The 20,137-nt window shown below is 39.5% G+C and overlaps 1 protein-coding gene across 1 annotated transcript in view; it reads left to right on the top strand.

The window, feature by feature from the left end:
* Positions 1-19,526, top strand: part of PPP1R3F (protein phosphatase 1 regulatory subunit 3F) — a 46,910-nt gene extending 27,384 nt beyond the window's left edge. The window contains exons 2-4 of the mRNA XM_060763226.2: positions 9,089-9,144; positions 12,699-12,775; positions 16,863-19,526. Of these exons, the coding sequence (XP_060619209.2) occupies positions 9,089-9,144; positions 12,699-12,775; positions 16,863-17,966 (1,237 nt within the window). The 3' untranslated portion in view covers positions 17,967-19,526. The remainder of the gene's footprint in view (positions 1-9,088; positions 9,145-12,698; positions 12,776-16,862) is intronic.
* Positions 19,527-20,137: the final 611 nt, after the last annotated feature.

The raw sequence follows: 20,137 nt of genomic DNA, 5'->3' as shown, positions 1-20,137 counted from the left end.
AAGACGTAAGGTGCAAACATGTCACTGCCAGCCACACATGTCTGCTCTCAGTGTCTAAAAATCTTTATAGATAAGCAGGTGACACATTTGTTCTTTCACTGGCGTCTGCCTTCCCAACCTCAACCTTTCTCCTTTCTCATCCCCTGAAAGGTTTTACTTCTCCCATTGGTGTAGTTCTCTATCACTGGTGTCTGTCTGTACTTTGAGGGCTTTTGCTTATTTATATTGTCATTACTGTGCCCCAACGTCTTCCTAAAAGGCACCTGTCTGGATAGCCTATATCAGAGTTTGTTGGGAGGAAAACCTTTTTTGTGAGAGGTCCATCTTGATCATTCCCAATTTTCTAAAAACATTTGTAACCATAGTAGTCAAGATTTCCTTGTTTAGAAGAAATTTGAGCTCTGAGAAATGTATTGTTCTACACCAGTTGATAAAGTGATCATTTGTTCCCAATTTAATCATTCTCTATTGACTGTGCTCATTTGTATTTTTTTTTTTTTTGTCCTTTCATGTTATTGTGATCTATCTTGAGGGATAGAATGGAAAAATAAAAATGAAATAAATGAAATAATAGTAATAATTATAACAACTTCTGCTAGGACGGTTATGCAGTAAACATTCATTGGATTGTTGAGCAAACAGATCTATCTCAGTTGCACATAAAGAGAAAAGATGGTAATGCACGCCTTAGTTACCTCAGGTTGGACTACTGTAATGCACTCTATGTAGGGCTGCCCTTGAAGACGGTTCGGAAACTACAGCTGGTGCAATGGTCGGCAGCCAGATTGTTAACTGGAGCAAGTTACAGGGAGCAGTCAACCCCCTGTTTAAACATCTCCACTGGCTGCCGATAAGTTTCCGGTCCCAATTCAGGGTGCAGGTCATCACCTATAAAGCTCTAAACCAGTGGTTCTCAACCTGGGGTCCCCAGATGTTTTTGGCCTACAACTCCCAGAAATCCTAACAGCTGATAAACTGGCTGAGATTTATGGGAGTTGTAGGCCAAAAACATCTGGGGACTCCAGGTTGAGAACCACTGATCTAAACGGTTCAGGACCTGCCTATCTGCGCGACCGCCTCCTCCCCTACGAGCCCACGTGGTCCTTAAGATCTTCTGGGGATGCCCTTCTCACGCTCCCGCCCCAGCCTCAGGCGCGGTTGGTAGGGACGAGGGAGAGGGCATTCTTGGTGGTGGCCCCCCATCTCTGGAACTCCCTCTCTAGGGAGATCAGGCTGGCACCCTCCCTAGCCACATTCCGTAAGGAATTAAAAACGTGGATGTTTTGTTGTGCCTTCGACTGATGACCCCTATGACAAACGATTGTACCATGATCTATTTTCACTATTTAACCTGAATTCCTATATTACATCATTATTCATATATGTAAATTAAACTGAGATGACCCTGATCCTGTTTAATTGCTCAGTTTCCATGATATCTCCTGTGCCATTTATGTTGCTATCCACCTTATTGAACTATTTACCTTTTAATCAATTTGTATGTTGGCCTCCTCCCCCCCTCCCGCCCTCCAAAATTGGGTTGCTGTTGCTTGATGCTTGTTTATTACTATTATGCTGTTTTGGGTCATTTTAATTTGTAACTTGCTGTTGTTTTGCTTTTAATTGTATGTTGCCTGGGCTTGGCCCCAGGTAAGCTGCCCCGAGTCCCCTTGGAGAGATGGAGGCGGGGTAGAAAAATAAAGCTCCTCCTCCTCCTCCTCCTCTTCTTCTTCTTCTTCTTCTTCTTCTTCTCTTTCTCTCCTTCTTCTCCTTCTTCTCCTTCTTCTCCTACTCCTTCTCCCTCTCCCTCTCCCTCTCCCTCTCCTCCTCCTCCTCCTCCTCCTCCTCCTCCTCCTCCTCCTCCTTCTTCTTCTGTAGCACTTTAAAGTCTCACATGTTTATGGTGACATAACCTAGCCTTCCCCTAGCTGATGTCCTCTATATGTTCTGGACTACATGTCCAATTATAAAACTGCTTCTTAAACTGTGGAACCCAACCTTAGATGGGGTCCCCTTAGCACAGTGGTTCTCAACCTGTGGGTCCCCAGATGTTTTGTCCTCCAACTCTCAGAAATCTAGCTGGGATTTATGGGAGTTGTAGGCCAAAACACCTGGGGACCCACAGGTTGAGAACCACTGCCTTAGTGCAATACTGATTTCATGAAAAATTAAAAAAAATGCAATTGTTAGTCTCTGCTGGAATGGGCTTCCCGAATGTCATTTATGTCAGTTCCTTTGAATTAAAATCTCTATAACCATTGGAACTAGCGATACAGTTTTGGCCAGTGTGGGGATTGTGACACCTTCATGATGTTCTTGATTTGTAAATCTCAGCTGCCCTTATCAACAGTAAATGGTGACTAGCAGGTCCGTAGCCAGAAAAAAAACCCTCCCAATCCTCCCTCCAAGATTGGTAGGCAGCCCCCTGGTTTTGCAACTGTACAACAGAGGGGATGTTTATGTCCTTTTGACCTTGCAAGATAATCTGTATAGAAATAGGATACATAGAGTAATTGTGTAAGAATGTATTGTCGAAGGCTTTCATGGCCGGAATCACTGGGTTGTTGTAGGTTTTTCCGGGCTATATGGCCATGTTCTAGAGGTATTTTCTCCTGATGTTTCACCTGCATCTATGGCAAGCATCCTCACTACCTCTGAGCATGCTTGCCATAGATGCAGGCAAAACGTCAGGGGAAAATGCCTCTAGAACATGGCCATATAGCCCGGAAAAACCTACAACAACCCAATCGTGTAAGAGTTCTTTTGGTGCCTTTGGAATAATCTGTGTGCAGAGGTGGTGAATGTGTTGGGTGTCCTCTCTCCCTCCTGCATTGAGAAAGAAAAGGAACACTCCCATGAAAGGTTAGTCAGTCCAACATTCTTGTTTTCACCCCACCCACTCCCCAAGTGTGATTTACATGGAAATGCCATGCTTGCCAGGTATGTTTGCGGGGGCTTGATGAAAAAGAGGTTGCAGAGGTTTCTTGCAGATTAATGCACATTTAAATCCCACTCTTAACTTGCTGGATGTGACATGCTCCAGGGAAGAGGCACTTGCTTTACACTCCATCAGATTCAAAATAAAACAAAACATCATCTGTAACACGTATTAATTCTGTCAGCAAGATGGAAAGCCTACGGCCTGAAGAGTTTTTGGATCAAAACAAGTGGAGACAGAGGATGATAGCCAAATTCTGTAACAGTCTAGAAACTGCATTGAACTTTTCAGGGGCTTGGTGACATTATTCTGTATATTGAGCAGTGTCTTTGAGATCTGATCAGGAGTAGCAAGCATAGAAGGGGGTGGACACTCACACAATAGACCAGGGGTCCTCAAACTTTTTAAACAGAAGGCCAGGCCACAGTCCCTCAAACTGTTGGAAGGCCGGATTATAATTTGAAAAAAACATGAATGAATTCCTATGCACACTGCACATATCTTATTTGTAGTGCAAAAAACACTTTAAAACAATACAATAATCAAAATTAAGAACAATTTTAAGAAATATAAACGTATTAGTATTTCAATGGGAAGTGTGGGCCTGCTTTTGGCTGATGAGATGGGATTGTTGTTGTTGTGTGCTTTCAAGTAGTTTAAGACTTAGGTTGACCCTGAGCAAGGGCCAAGTAAATTACCTTGGAGGGCTGCATTCGGCCCTCGGGCCTTAGTTTGAGGTCCCCTGCAATAGACGCTCAGTTAACCAGAAATCAAGAACCAGAACTCAAGCAACTGACAAAAATTGAAGACATAATACTTTAAATAAAAATCAAAACACAAATCAAAGTGCGTTTGGCGGGGATGAGAGACAGGGCCTTCTCAGTGGTGGCCCCTCAGCTATGGAATGTCCTTCCTACAGACATTAGATCGGCCCCCGTCCCTGTTAGTATTTCAGAGGAAAGTGAAGACCTGGTTGTTCGAGCAGGCATTTGAAAAGGCAGTGTAACAAACATAGGAATATGGAACAATTGGATGATGAGATTGAATCTTGATTTTAACTATGAGACGCAAATGAGATGTTTTATCCATTTATAATGATGGTTTATTATGCTACTGTTTTAATTGTTTTTAACTGTTTTATGATGTTTGAGCATTGCATTTTGCTACTGTTAACCGCTTTGAGTTGCCCAAGGGCTGAGAAAAATGGTATATAAATATAGTAAATAAATAAATAGTAAATAAACACATGTATAATACAGTGAAACTGTGTTACATTGAGTTAAGTTAAATTTTAGTAGTTCCATATTTATATCAATTCAATTCAGTGTTTATGGTTTGATATAGCATGGGATATAGTATCAGGCCTATTTGTAACAGTAGCCCTGAAGCAACCAGAAACTACATTTATCCAGCATCTACCAATCCGTATGGGTGCCAGTTAACTGAGGGCCCTTCCACACAGCCATATAACCAAGAATATCAAGGTAGATAATCCACAATATCTGCTTTGAACTGGTTATCTGAGTCCACGCTGCCATATAATTCAGTTCAATGTGGATTTTATACAGCTGTGTGGAAGGGGCCAAAGAGTCTAGTGCAGGGGTCCTCAAACTATGGCCCGGGGGCCGAATACGGCCCTCCAAGGTCATTTACCCGGCCCTCACTCAGGATCAACCTAAGTCTGAAATGACTTGAAAGCATGCAACAACAACAATCCTAATCAGCCAAAAGCAGGCCCACACTTCCCATTGACATACTAATAAGTTTATATTTGTTAAAATTGTTCTTCATTTTAATTATTGTATTGTTCTAAAGTGTTTTTTGCATTTCAAATAAGATAGGTGCACTGTGCATAGGAATTCATTCTTTTTTTTTTCACATAATAATCCGGCCCTCCAACAGTTTGAGGGACTGTGACCTGGCCCTCTGTTTAAAAAGTTTGTGGACCCCTGGTCTACTGTATACATACATACATACAAAATATGAATGATTGCAAAAGGGGGACAAGCAGAAATTTGGAGAAAAGGGGGAAAAAACGTAAGGGGAGGAAGTATATGCACTGCCTGATACAATTTCACCATATCTTCCAAAATATATAATTTTTAAAACTTGACATAAATAATGATAAAACTTTATGTATATACCGCTCTATCTCCCCGAAGGGACTCAGGGCAGCTTCCAAGTAACAACACCAAAACATACAGAGTAGACAACATAAGCATAAAATTAGCAAAACAACATAAGCATAAAAAATGTCACAACACACATATATATTAAAAGTAATCCTGCCTGTTCTTCATGCCTATTTATTAGGGTGAGGAAAAGGGGTTGAGACAATTTTAAAAGGCCACCCCGAGGCTAGTGCAAAATCAAAATATAGGGGCCAGGGAGTTGGATAAAGTACTATAATGGGCCTGTGGCTGCTCATTTCCATTCCTATTAGAGGAATGACTGGGGTAGTAAGTAGTAAGTTCAAGGCCATATTCTAACAATGTCTAGGGCTGGGCTAGTATCGGTCATTCTCAAAGGCTTGTTGAAACCACCAGGTGACATGTTGGCAAATTTTAAGAGAATATATTTTCATGTGTGGCTGAGATAGTAGGAATTTCTGAACATTGTACATTGAAAAGGGAGCCCCCGGTGACACAATTGGTTAAACCACTAAGCTTACCAAAAGATCACAGGTTTGAATCTGGGGAGTGATGTGAGCTCCCACTGTTAGCCCCAGCTTCTGCCAACCTAGCAGTTCGAAAACATGCAAATGTGAGTAGATCAGTAGATACCGTTCCGGCGGGAAGGTAACTGCACCCCTTGCAGTCAAGCCGGCCACATGACTTTGGAGGTGTCTATGGACAACGCCGGCTCTTCAGCTTAAAAATGGAGGTGAGCACCAACCCCCAGAGTCAGACACGACTGGACTTAATGTCAGGGGAAAATCTTTACCTTTACCTGAACACTGAATAGTGAATGTTTATCTTTCCCATTTTGGAGTATAAGTGTTTTTACAGCATTAAAAACGTGTACGATCCAATAGAGTTCACCCTCTGTTAAATTCCACGTCACAGAGATGTAGTTTTTAAAAACATGAACAAGCCCAGAGTTTTGCAGCTGTGAGTTGAAATCAGATTATAAATCCTACACCCACATGTCTCAGGTAGGTAAACACTGAAAGTCTTACTGTCTTCTAAAATCATAACTTTCATCTGGATATTTCCTCCGATGAACACATGAGGCATGTGTGTTTCCCCAGAGTTTTACCACAAACCCCAGTATCAAAGTAGATCAGGCCATGTCATCAGTCTACATTTGGGAGGAGGCACGTGCACACTTGTCATTTAGCTTTTTAGTGGTTCGTTTTTGAAAGAACCTCTTGGTTTCAGCTGCCATTTGAAAAACTTCATTCATACCCATTAAAACATAACCTTAAATAAAAGAGAAAAAAGAAAGATCAGGGTGGAAGGGAGGAAGTTAACTGTGTCCCAACTTTTGCAGGTTTTATTAATATCTTGCAATTTCAAAAAACCAAGGCCATGTATTCTGAATGCTTGGAAGACATTCCCTTTTCTCCAGGCCAGGTTTTATCCAGGCAGTTGGTTTGGTGCAAATTGAGAAATGTGAAGTTGCCCAAGCAAATGTATTACTCGTTTTGAAAACTATAGTGTCGTATGCATCTATGTCAGCAGCAGTTAAGCTTAACTCTCTGAAGTGACAGTCAATGTGGCCATTGGTCAGGATATTGAATTCCAAAAAAGTAACAGTTGAGAACCACAACATTGTGTGTATATGTTCTCTGAATTAGTGGGCCTAGTATATGGTATATGTGTTTGTTTAGGGTGTGTTTGTTTGGTGCCTTCAAGTCATTTCCAACTCAAGACAATCCTTTTTTTTAAATATCATTTTTATTTGCCATCTTTTCATAATAACAGTGAAAGTGGGGGAACAAAACCGGTGTGAAAGAAAGTAGGCAATTAGATAGAGATAGGAGAAAAAAAAGGATAGGGGGGGGGGGGGGGAGTGTTAAGGAACTTCCAGTCCATTCCACAGAGAGATAATCTTTCCCAAATAATATTTTCATGGGTAATCCACTATTTTTGCTATTTCTGGAATTTTGGCACAGCTGGCTGAGTGTCAGCTGCATTAAGATCACTCTGACCAGAAGGTCATGAGTTCGAAGCCAGCCCGGGTCGGAGTGAGCTTCCGGCCAATTTTGTGTAGCTTGTTGTCGACCTTTGCAACCCGAAAGACAGTTGCATCTGTCAAGTAGGAAAATTAGGTACCACCTATGTGTGAGGAAGCTAATTAACTAATTTATGAGGCCATAAAAAGACTCCAGCAAAGCATGCAGGGAATGCGGAAGTCCTTCATCAGTGTCGCAGATGGACAATGAAAGCGACAGCTCCCCTGGCGGCCAGAAAAAGTTAAATAGCCTCTGTGTATGTCTATATACGTTGTATGTCTAATTGGCATTGAATGTTTGCCATATATGTGTACATTGTAATCCGCCCTGAGTCCCCTGCGGGGTGAGAAGGGCGGAATATAAATGCGGTAAATAAAATAAATAAATACGTCTTTTTTTTCCTTTTGTCTCCTTCCATTCTTTTTCCGAATTTTTATAAGTTTCATCTTCTCTTGCAGGTAAATTTTAAGTAGTAGCCAGTTGGTTCGATTCACCTTGTTCTGGTCTTTAAGTAGTTGCGTAAGGGTGTCCATATTCATATATTCTATTACTTTCACAGTCAATTCCTCAATTGAGGGGGGTCTTTTCCTTTCCATTTCTGGGCTATTGTTATTCTCACCGCTTTTGACAGATTTAAAAAAAAATTCTTCATTTTTACCCATCTCAAAATCTAGCATGTTCAATAAATAATATTCAGATTTCATTTCATATTTTACTTTGATGATGTTTTGTATATGTTTGTGAATTCTTGTCCAATACTTTTTTATTATCTTACGCCACCACCATGTATGGTAATAGGTCCCGACTTCTCTCTCGCATTTCCAGCATTGATTATTGTAGATTTTATAATATTTAGAAAGTTGGAATGGCGTTAGGTATCAGCGATAAAACATTTTGTACCAGTTTTCTATTAAATTGGTAGCTCTGGTATAACTTTGAATCTTTTTTAATATTTGGTCCCAGTCCTTTAAAAATATTGTATGGCCAATGTCTATCGCCCATTTTACCATGTTCTCTTTTACCAGTTCCCTTTCCGTATCCCATTCTAGGAGACATTGATATAATATTCTTTTTTTTTCTTCTTTTTGCACATTATATTGTCCCAAAATGTGACTTGTAAATTAAATTTTTTCTTTCTATCTTCTTTAAAACACTCTTTCGTTTGAAAGAATTGGAACCAACTTAGTTTCTTGCCAGATTTCCTTAGTTCTTCCAGACAATCCTAAAACACCCTTATCACAGTATTTTCTTGGCAAGATTTGTTCAGAGGGGTCTGCTTTTGCCTTCTTCTAAGACTGGGAAAGACTGACTTGCCCAAGATCACCCAGTGTGTGTCCATGGCTGAGCATGATTTGGACTCTGGTCTCCACAGTTGTTGTCCAATGCTCAAACCATGACACCATACTGACTTTGTCTTATATATGTACAGTATATGTTGTTTAAGGAGCCCCCGGTGGCGCAGTGGGTTAAACCTCTGAGCTGCTGAGCTTGTTGATCGAAAGGTCGCAGGTTCGTTTCCGGGGAGCGGCGTGAGCTTCCGCTGTCAGCCCTAGCTTCTGCCAACCTAGCAGTTCGAAAACATGCAAATGTGAGTAGATCAATAGGTACCGCTCTGGCGGGAAGGTAACGGTGCTCCATGCAGTCATGCCGGCCACATGACCTTGGAGGTGTCTATGGACGGCACTGGCTCTTCGGCTTAGAAATGGAGATGAGCACCACACCCCAGAGTAAGACATGAGTGGACTTAATGTCAGGGGACTACCTTTACCTTTACCTATATGTTGTTTATTAAAACATATTGATAGCAGCTATATATACACACAAAGTTTTCTAGATTTCCAGAACTCAGATTGCATTAATAGTGTTGGTCGAGTAATAAACTACATTTCAAAATATTCTGGGACCTACTAGTCTTTGAGATCAACTTATCAGACTGCCAACACTTGCTTATTTGTTTCATTTTTCTGCTGTAGGTCCGGCGAGAGTGAGCTGCGATTAGAAGACATGACTCAACATGTCAGTACTGAAGGTAAGTGCTTCTTACACCTTTGTAGTGTGACTTCTTAAACCTATCCAGAAAAGATCAGCAGGACTATTGAAGAGGTGAGGTCAACTGAATATGTGAAGCTAGCATATGCTGAGACATATTCTTGCAAGCATAGGCTTCTGGCTGGCCACTGTGAGACACACAATGGTAGACTCTGGAAAATTTTGGTCTTCTGACCAGAGACCTTTATCAACTGCTTGCCACAGTCTTTTTCTGTCACTATCCCCTGTCCTTTGTGGTCTTATTCATGCTAGATATGACTAACCTTGCTTTTTTTTAAGGACCTGTGTATTCAGCTTTGACAGCCTATCCTGATACCATTCAGACAGTTCGCTTGGGAGGAGTACTAGCAGGTTGTTTAGGTTCTATACTGTCAGACTTGCTGGACCACCATCCAAATAACATAGGAAGTACAGACGACATCAAGGATGACTCTGGGAAGAAGAAAGGTACCCAAAACCTACCTGGAGCAATCTTTTGTTGAGAGGTGATTACACAGAGAAGCCATTGAAGTCTACAAGCATGTGGACAATTTCAACAGAAAGGAGGAAACCATGAAAAAGAACAAAATCTGGCTACCAGTATTAAAAAACTCTAAAATTAAAACAGCAAAACAGCAGAGGGAAAACAATCAGGGACATCTAATCACCTCTCAACAAAAGATTGCTCGAGGCACTGCCAGGCCATCAAATGCTAATCAAGGTGGTCAGTTGAAACATTCACACCTAGCTCCAGCAGACAAGAGTCTTTTGTCCCACCCTGGTCTTTCCACAGATATATAAACCCATATTCCTAGTTCCAACAGACCTCACTACCTCTGAGGATGCTTGTCATAGATGCAGGCGTAACGTCAGGAGAGAATGCTTCTAGAACATGGCCATATAGCCCGAAAAAACCTACAACAACCAAGTAAAACTTTATTTCTATCCCGCCCTAACTCCCATGGGGACTCAGGATGGTTCACAATATTAAAGGCAAATATTCAATGCCATATAATATAACAATAGACTAAAACAATTCAAAATACATATCAGAGAATTCGACAATGAAACAAATCACATGAAAACAATAATAATAAATTATTAATAATAATTATTAATAATAATAATAAACTTTATTTATACTTTATTTATTATTATTATTATTTATTATTTTTATTTATTTATTTATTTATTTATTTATTTATTTATAGAGAAGACACTGCCACCATCTTCCCCAACGGGCACTCGGGGTGGCTTACATGAGACCAAGCCCGAACAACAGATTACAATAAAATAAAATACAAATTGCAATAAAATAAACAACATAGCATTAAAGTATAAAACATATAAGCATATAAACAATATACACAAAACATTACACTATGTTAATAAAACAGAAGTTAAAAGCCTTGTCTAAATTCCATTCCTTACTTCATAGTGCCGGATCTAGTACAGTATTCTGTTAATAGTAGCCAGCCAGATGCCACGGGGACATTCCTGAGCAGGGCATAGTGGAGGTTATCCTTTTAGCCTTAATTATTTGTAGCCATCAACAGTGACCTTGCCTTCTGTTAATACGTAATCATTTCTTAATGCTTGGAGTCATTTTTAATGATCTAAAGTGGAAATACAGCCAGTTCATGATTTATTGCATGAAAATAATTCCTTTCATTTTAGACCCTGCCAGTACTTCCAGCTTGTTTTCATATGCATATTTCCCCCGATTCCAAACGCTAGGCATGATCCTTGAACTCTAAAGGTATAACTTTGGATCCTGGCAACAGTACTTAATCACGTCTTTTCTGCATCTTTAAAATACGTTCAGAATTCTTGTAGGAGGAGACACTCTTTAACATATATATCATGAAAGAAAGTGGCAGGAGAGAAAAAGGATGCAGCGCCATCCTCAGGTTTGATGACTAAATAATTGCTTGGCTCATTTACTGAATCTGTTATGTTGTGTGCAAACTCAAAGGGAGATTACTGGGTTCCAGTGCTTGATGGACAACTAATATCACAGAACCCACAATCTAGAACAGTGGTTCTCAACCTTGGCCACAGTGACTTGGCCACGGTGGTGCACGCTCTGGTTACATCCCGTATAGACTACTGCAACGCTCTCTACGTGGGGTTGCCTCTGAAGACTGCCCGGAAGCTGCAATTAGTCCAACAAGCGGCAGCCAGATTACTAACGGGAGCGGGGTACAGGGAGCATACTATTCCTCTGTTGCGCCAGCTTCACTGGCTGCCAATTAGCTTCTGAACGCAATTCAAAGTGCTGGTGTTGACCTATAAATCCCTAAACGACTCCGGCCCAATTTACCTGTCCGAACGGATTTTCCCCTATGAACCATCAAGGTTATTAAGATCTTCTGGAGGGGCCCTGCTCTCTGTCCCACCACCTTCGCAACAGCGTCTGGTGGGGATGAGGGACAGGGCCTTCTTGGTGGTGGCCCCTCGGCTCTGGAACTCTCTCCCACTGGAGATTAGAACTGCTCCTTCTCTCCTGACTTTTAGAAAGCTGGCAAAAACTTGGCTCTGGAATTTAGCATTTGATGAGTGAGTCAATAACTCTTGACCACACAGACGGATGGTGATGAATTGTGATTTCATTTTGACGACTTGGCCTTATGTAATTATATGATTGCTTTTAATGTATTTTATGTATTACTGTATTATGGGATGTGATGTTGTAAACCGGCCTGAGTCCCTCTCCGGAGGTTGAGAAGACCGGTATATAAAAGTTCTAAATAAATAAATAAACCTGGGGTCCCCAGATGTTTTTGGCCCACATGTCCCAGAAATCCCAGCCAGTTTACCAGCTATTAGGATTTATGGGAGTTGAAGGCCAAAAACATCTGGGGACCCCAGGTTGAGAACCACTGATCAAGGAGAAGAAAGGCCAAGTGGCACCAATATAGTATTACTCCATATATGCATTGTTTTTCTGACTGTGGGGGTATCGAACAAGAGAGGACATTATATACATTTCTCCCACTCATTGTTAGACTTCTGCTTAGCCCTATGCTATCTTTGCAGATGCCTCCAGATGTTATACTCTTGCATGTATGACACTTAACAATAAAGGGTGGAAATCTGTATTTTAAATGTTTGTGTATTCATATGGGTAGGAATCTGGACTCCAGACCAAATTCTGTAAATGCACCCATGCAGGCCCGTAGCAGAGGGGGGCTGAGTTTGATTTCCGGGGGGGGGGGGGGGCTCAGGATCTACCCTAGCAAACCTTTTGTATCATTATCCCAATACCCCCATGCATATGGGATATATTGAGCATGGTGATCAGATCATGATATGAACAAACATAACAGTTGAAATAATGTACCAAGACGACCCTGAGAATTTGGGGGGGGGGGGGTTGAAGCCCCTCAAGCTATGGGCCTGCATCCATGTGTTCTGAAGCTTGGATTGTGCATTGCCCACATGCATGTATTCACAATGACTGTATGGTGCTCATGTTTATTTTGCACATTGCCGCAAAATACTACTTTGTATAAAAAGAGCTACAACTGATTCCTTCTTTTCTCCTTCTCATAGAATGGAATGATGAAAAGGACCCGGCCAGTGAATTTCCAAACCCTCCTGCAGCGCAGCCCCAAGGTTTTGTGATGCAGGTAAGGACAGCCCTCTAGCTCGGCACGGAGACTTTGAGGTTCACAACCCTTCCTTAGGGAGAGCACCTCTTTAACAACCTCCACTTTGATAAAAATTGCATTGGTTTAATTCGTATTATTTAAAGTTCCACTTTCCCAATGTATCTACCAAACAACAAACAACTCCATATTATTTTCATTAATGATATGAACTTAAGAATTTAGACCAATTACTTCAATGTTACAGTTTAGAAAACTGAAGAGATCTGTATCCCTTCAAAAGTTTTCTTTCTCAAGAAACGTTTGAGTGGCATTTTTGCATTTCTATGAAGATGTCACCTTAGCCGGAGTTATGTATGCTGACATTCTTAATTTTAATATAATTATAGGAGGGAGCAGACACCTCAGGTCATATAGATTTGTTCTTATATCATGCTGAACTAGTGTTTTTCTATAATGTTTAGATTGTTATTTCATATGTTACTAGCTATCCCCTGCCACGCATTGCTGTGGCCCACATAGGGGTTCTGTGTGGGAGGTTTGGCCCAATTCTATCATTGGTGGGGTTCAGAATGCTCTGTGATTGTAGGTAAACTATAAATCCCAGCAAACAACAACTCTCAAATGTCAAGATTCTATTTTCCCCAAACTCCACCAGTGTTCATATTTGGGCATATTGAGTATCCGTGTAGAGTTTGGTCCAGATCCATCATTGTTTGAGTCCACAGTGATCTCTGGATGTAGGTGAACTACAACTCCAAAATCAAAGGACACTGCCCACCAAACCCTTCCAGTATTTTCTGTTGGTCATGAGAGAACTGTGTACCAAGTTTGGTTCGATTCCACCATTGGTGGGGTTCAGAATGCTCTGTGATTGTAGGTGAACTATAAATCCCAGCAACTACAACTCCCAAATGACAAAATCATTTTTTTTAGTGAAGGACATTGGGTTGTTAGGTGTCTTGTGTCCAAATTTGGTATCAATACGTCCAGTTGTTTTTGAGTTCTGTTAATCCCACAAACGAACATTACATTTCTATAGATTGGTTTCATCTTGTATAGTATTAGGTGTTTATTTTATTGTTTTAGGCACTTTGTGCCATATGTAAGCTGCCCCGAGTCCCTTCGAGGAGATGGAGGCGGAGTACAAAAATAAAGTTGTTATTATTAGTAGTAGTATTTTTTTTTTGTCGTGTCAGGAGCAACTTGAGAAAACTGCAAGTCGCTTCTGGTGTGAGACAATTAGCCATCTGCCAATTCTCTCACACCACTTATTCATTTATTCAGTTTGGGCCTTCTGTACAAACTTCTTCTTTGCACCTCCATTGTTTGCCCCATTGAAAATTATACAGTTTGCTAATATTCACTTTTTCACATATTTATGCAAAATCTGGGAATGTATATCCCTTTGATATGGGGGTAGTACTGCATTTTTAATCATTAAGTCTGTGGAGAGAAGGATATATGTTTGCACGGTTGGCCTTTTTTATTAAAAAGAAATCAGTACCCTTTATAAGGAAAATGTTCATTTGACTTCAGTTGCCTTGAGTTCTTATTGTGGCAAGAAGAACCCCCTGGAAAACAATCAGTCTCTTGGATGCAAACTGGGAGGACAATGTATTAAAACTAAGGGTCATCTTTTCACATGTCCTACTGTTGGCAAAGGCAACAGTAGGACAGCAAGTTAAGTCTAGGGCCCCTTCCATACAGTTGTATAAAATCCACATTGAACTGGATTACTGTATATACTCTAGTTTTTCAGCCCCTTTTTTAGGCCGAAAAAGCTCCCCTCGGCTTATACTTGAGTCAAAGTTATTTATTATTTTACTCTGTTATTACTATTATTTTATTACATTTATTATTTTACTCTATTATTGTATTATTACATTTACATTATTTTACTCTATTATTATTTTATTACATTTATTTTACTCTTTTTTATTTTTATTACATTTATTATTTTACTTTATTCTTTTTATTAAATTTATTATTTTACTTTATTATTATTAGAAGGATACGTAAGCACATTTACACTGAAAAAGGTTAGAATAATGGTTTAATCAAAGTTGGTCAGTCTTATTACATTTATTTTACTCTATTATTATTATTATTATTATTATTATTATTATTACATTTATTATTTTTATTATTAGCATAAGCATAAGCAAAGTTTAGTGAATAGTCTATTGACCGCATCAACATTAAAAACAAAAACAGAAACATGCACAAACAGACAACAATCACCATCCCAAGACCCCCACAACAGCGAACCAACACACATTCAAACCTGATTAGGTTAAAAGATAACTAAAAATATCATCATTAAAATGTCAAGATAAAATTTCATACCACAAAAATTAAAAACGAAGGTTAAAATGAAGGTTAAAATAGACCAGCTATTACACAATCCCAAGCCACTTCAGATATCTGCGTCACCCCTACAGTTTACCCCAATCGCCTCCATTTTTATTATTGTTTTTATTACATTTATATTACTCTATTATTGGTAGTATTACATTTGCATTATTGTTTCTATTATTATTTTATTACATTTATTTTACTCTATTTATTTTTATGATTATTACATTTATTATTTTACTTTCTTTATTATTATTAGAAGGATACGTAAGCACATTTACACTGAAAAATGTTAGAATAATGGTTTAATCAAAGTTGGTCAGTCTTATTACATTTATTTTACTCTATTATTATTATTATTACATTTATTATTTTTAGAAGCAAATTTTTATTATTGTTTTATTACATTTATTATTTTACTCTATTATTGGTATTATTACATTTACATTATTTTACTCTATTATTTTATTACATTTATTTTACTCTTTTTTATTTTTATGATTATTACATTTATTATTTTACTTTATTATTGTTATTACATTTATTATTTTACTTTCTTTCTTATTATTAGAAGGATACGTAAGCACATTTACACTGAAAAAGGTTAGAATAATGGTTTAATCAAAGTTGGTCAATCTTATTACATTTATTTTACTCTATTTATTATTATTATTACATTTATTGTTATTATTATTGTTATTACATTTATTATTTTACTCTATTATTGGCATTATTACATTTGCATTATTTTTCTATTATTTTATTACATTTATTTTACTCTATTTATTTATATTATTATATTTATTATTTTACTTTATTATTGTTATTACATTTATTATTTTACTTTCTTTATTATTATTAGAAGGATACATAAGCACATTTACACTGAAAAAGGTTAGAAATATGGTTTAATCAAAATTGGTCAGTCTTATTACACTTATTTTACTCTATTATTATTATTACATTTATTATTGTTATTATTATTGTTATTACATTTACTATTTTACTCTATTATTGGCATTATTACATTTTGCATTATTTTTTCTATTATTTTATTACATTTATTTTACTCTATTTATTTTTATGATTATTACATTTATTATTTTACTTTATTATTGTTATTACATTTATTATTTTACTTTCTTTATTATTATTAGAAGGATACGTAAGCACATTTACACTGAAAAAAGTTAGAATAATGGTTTAATCAAAGTTGGTCAGTCTTATTTTAAATTACAGTTTTATGTAAACATCGAAAAACATTTAATCTACTGTTTCCTCAATTAATATAATTTTATTGGTATCTATATTTATTTTATATTACCAGTATCTGCTGCATTTCCCTCCCTCGACTTATACTCGAGTCAATAAGTTTTCCCATTTTTGGTGGTAAAATTAGGTGCCTCAGTTTATATTCAGGTTGGCTTATACTCGAGTATATATGGTATATGGCTGTGTGGACTCATGTATGATTATGTTGCTTCCATAGGTTCAGGATTGGAAACTGGTGAAACCAAGGGCCCTTCCACACAGTCCTATATCCCAGAATATCAGGGCAGGAAATCCCACATTATCTGCTTTGAATTGGGTTATCTGAGTCCACACTCAGATCATGTGGGATTTTCTGCCTGATATTCTGGGATATAGAGCTGTGTGAAAGGACCCCCAGATATTTGCATGTATGACGTTGAAAATGAAATCACATCTCGGCATTTTTTCCCCTCTCCTTCCTTAACCCTTTATTGCCTAGATTCCAGAACTCACAATCACCACAAACTCTCCTGAGAAGAAGGAGCCTTTCAGAGTCTATCCTGTGGATCTCAACGATTCTTCACATCCATTTGATTTCAAGGTTCATCCTACATCCTATGAGGAACTGAAAGTGCCATGGGGCTTCATGCCGGGAACAGATTCCCATCCTATGGGGCAGTTAGATGTGCCTGACTTCAGCAGAAATGATGTCACCACAGAAGGCTCTTTCATGGAAGAGTGCATGGAGGACCAGTTGAGAAGGTACCAAGAACTACCCTATCGCTTGGAGGAAGATGCCATTGACCGGGAACTGGAGCAGCTTTACCTGTCCCATTTGAGCCGACTCCGAGCAGAAGAGCTTGGAGGAAGAGGAGAGTGGCCCGAGGAGGGTTCAGGCAACCCTGGCAACTCTGCATCCTCTCTTATTGCCTTGCGGCAGAGCATCTTGACTGACCGCGACCTGATAGTCAACTGGACAGGCCCCGAGAGAGCACTCAACAGCTCCCTGGCAGAGGAAATCACCCTCCACTATGCCAAGCAGCGGAGCGATGACTCCAGAGACAGTGAAGAGGAAGGATTCACACCAGGGTATGCAACCCTTGCACCACCTGATATGATGGGACAAGGCCGTGAGAGTCCACCAGTCTTATTAGAAGGTTGCTTCCTAAATCACTTGGAAGAGGGAAGTGTTCAGCAAAGCTCCACTGAGGACTCTGACTCATTTGCCAGCCTGAGAGTGGTGCCACCCAACAGCTTACGGCCAGCAATTCAGGAGGCCACGGTAATGCCTCTAGTGGTCCCAGCACGGACAGTAGTGCCCTTACCACAGCGGGCCACTGAACTGGCATCCAGCCCTCTTGGTACCCATGGACAGAGCAAGAATCCAGGACTCTTGATAGGGCAAGGCAGCCTCTGGCTAGGGGAAGGACTTCATGCCCATAAGCCCACCAAAGCCAATTCCAGTTCTCATAGTGAGCTTGAAAAGATCCTGAAACGCTCCCTGCAGTTCCTCAGCCTCTTTGTCTTCCTACCTGTGGTCTTCAGCAGCTGCATGCCCCTGGTGGCCGTTACGCTTTACCTCCTCCTAGATTGGTTCTCATAGTTTGATGGCCTTCTTGGAGGTGACAAAGGGTCCATGAAGGGGACCTTCAGTAGTTTGGCTCCATCCCCATTTCTTCTGAACAACCATGGTTTGTATGAATAAGAGGGACAGGGAAACAGAGAAAGAGGACAACTCAAAACCTCTGGGGAAGTCTAAGTCTTAAATTATGGTGGCTCAAAATTTTCCAAAGTCCAGCACACTTTTCTTTCAGTTAATTTTTTTTGTGAGAGGCAGGTGATTAGAGTGTAATAGTAATTATTTATGATAACAAGGTTGGGCATTTACCAGCACCTCCCTCTCATAGCCCCATGTGTGACGAAGAGTCCACTACTCCAACAGCACCCCTTTTCTCTCTTTGCACAAAACACTCATGAAGGGCAGGTGCAATGTGGACATTTCTTGGGTTTACTGTCGAAGGCTTTCATGGCCGGAATCACTGGGTTGTTGTAGGTTTTTTAAGGCTATATGGCCATGTTCTAGAGGCATTCTCTCCTGACGTTTCGCCTGCATTTATGGCAAGCATCCTCAGAGGTAGTGACCCAGCTAGAGAAACTCCAGTGGTGTAGGGCGCAGACACCCTGTCAGAGTGAAAATCTGGGGTGCTATGCACAGCGGATGAGGTTACTAGATCACACAGACACAAATCAGGACACTGCAGTATTCCAGTTTCAAAAATAACATAAAGTTTACTAAGTACATCTCAATACACGCCTACTTCTAAGCAGGCAAAATCAGGAACTACAAAGCACAGCTTCAGTACAGTTTCAGAACATCTGCTTATCAGGCTCTCTGGCTGTAAGCCGGATACTCCCTATTTCTTCCCAGCTAGAGAAACTCTAGAGGATGCTTGCCATAGATGCAGGCGAAACATCAGGAGAGAATGCCACTAGAACATGGCCATATACCTCTGAGGATGCTTGCCATAGATGCAGGCGAAACGTCAGGAGAGAATGCCTCTAGAACATGGTCATATAGCCCGAAAAAACCTACAACAACCCATTTCTTGGGTTGATATTCCCTGCAGCAGGCCAATCGTGAGAATGACGAAGGGTGCTTTGTCTGCACACCCACAAATCATAGAGCTGGCACTGTGTGGCGTGTTTCTCATTTTTATCTAGTATTACATTTTTCTCTCTTAAAATCAGATTTCCGTGTTGGGACTTCATAGGCTTTGTGATTGTCTCAGTCTTCTCCTTTTCTTATATCTACCTTTCAGAGGCCAAAATTCTAATCTGAAGTGCGTTTCTTTGGGAAATGAGTTTCATATGAGTATTTCTAATTTAGGATTGATCAGAAGATTTCTGAAAAAAATATATAGATATACGCATAAGCACATATATGAAGGGATAAGCATACAGATGCAACTACATATGTAAGAGATCTTTTAAGGGAAAACTATACAGGTATCATTGCGTATTTAAGATATTTCCTCTGCAGAAATTTTGACGTACTACCTGTTTTGTAATAAAGTAAAAGAAAACACATTTAAAAGGAGATAATAATAGACTATTTTAAAATCTTAATCCATACATTGAACATTGACTTAAAAAAAAGAGAAAAGTAGTTGTGAGAATTCTAAAAAAGAGGATTTTAAAAAAAATCAAAAGATTTTTATGAAGACAGCCAATTCCCATTCTGTATATGAAGTATCTAATGCAGGGGTCCTCAAACCTTTTAAACAAAGGGCCAGGTCAAAGTCCCTCAAACAGTTGGAGGGTTGGATTATAATTTGGAAAAAAAAATGAATGAATTCCTATGCACACTGCACATATCTTATTTGTAGTGCAAAAAAACTTAAAACAATACAATAATTAAAATGAAGAACAAGTTTAACAAATATATACTTATTAGTATTTCAATGGGAAGTGTGGGCCTGCTTTTGGCTGATGAGATAGGATTGTTGCTGTGTGCTTTCAAGTCATTTCAGACGTAGGTTGATCATGAGTGAGGGCCGGTAAATGACCTTGGAGGGCCGTATCCGGCCCCCGGGCTTTAGTTTGAGGACCCCTGATCTAGTGGAACTAGTTCCCCGGGCAGGCTGGAGGTTTCAGGAGCCATTTGGTTACAGTCTCAGGACGCCCTGCTTTATGTGGCAAATATTCAATGGTATCCAGAAAACTACCCAGCTCAGCCTTTGTCCTGCTGTTCTCAAGAACTTAGGCAGGTAATGA

This window comes from Anolis sagrei, chromosome 2, assembly GCF_037176765.1.
Source record: "Anolis sagrei isolate rAnoSag1 chromosome 2, rAnoSag1.mat, whole genome shotgun sequence".
NCBI classification, from domain to species: Eukaryota; Metazoa; Chordata; class Lepidosauria; order Squamata; family Dactyloidae; genus Anolis; species Anolis sagrei.
Note: the sequence above shows the minus strand (reverse complement) of the source record. Positions and strands in the feature narration are given on the sequence as shown.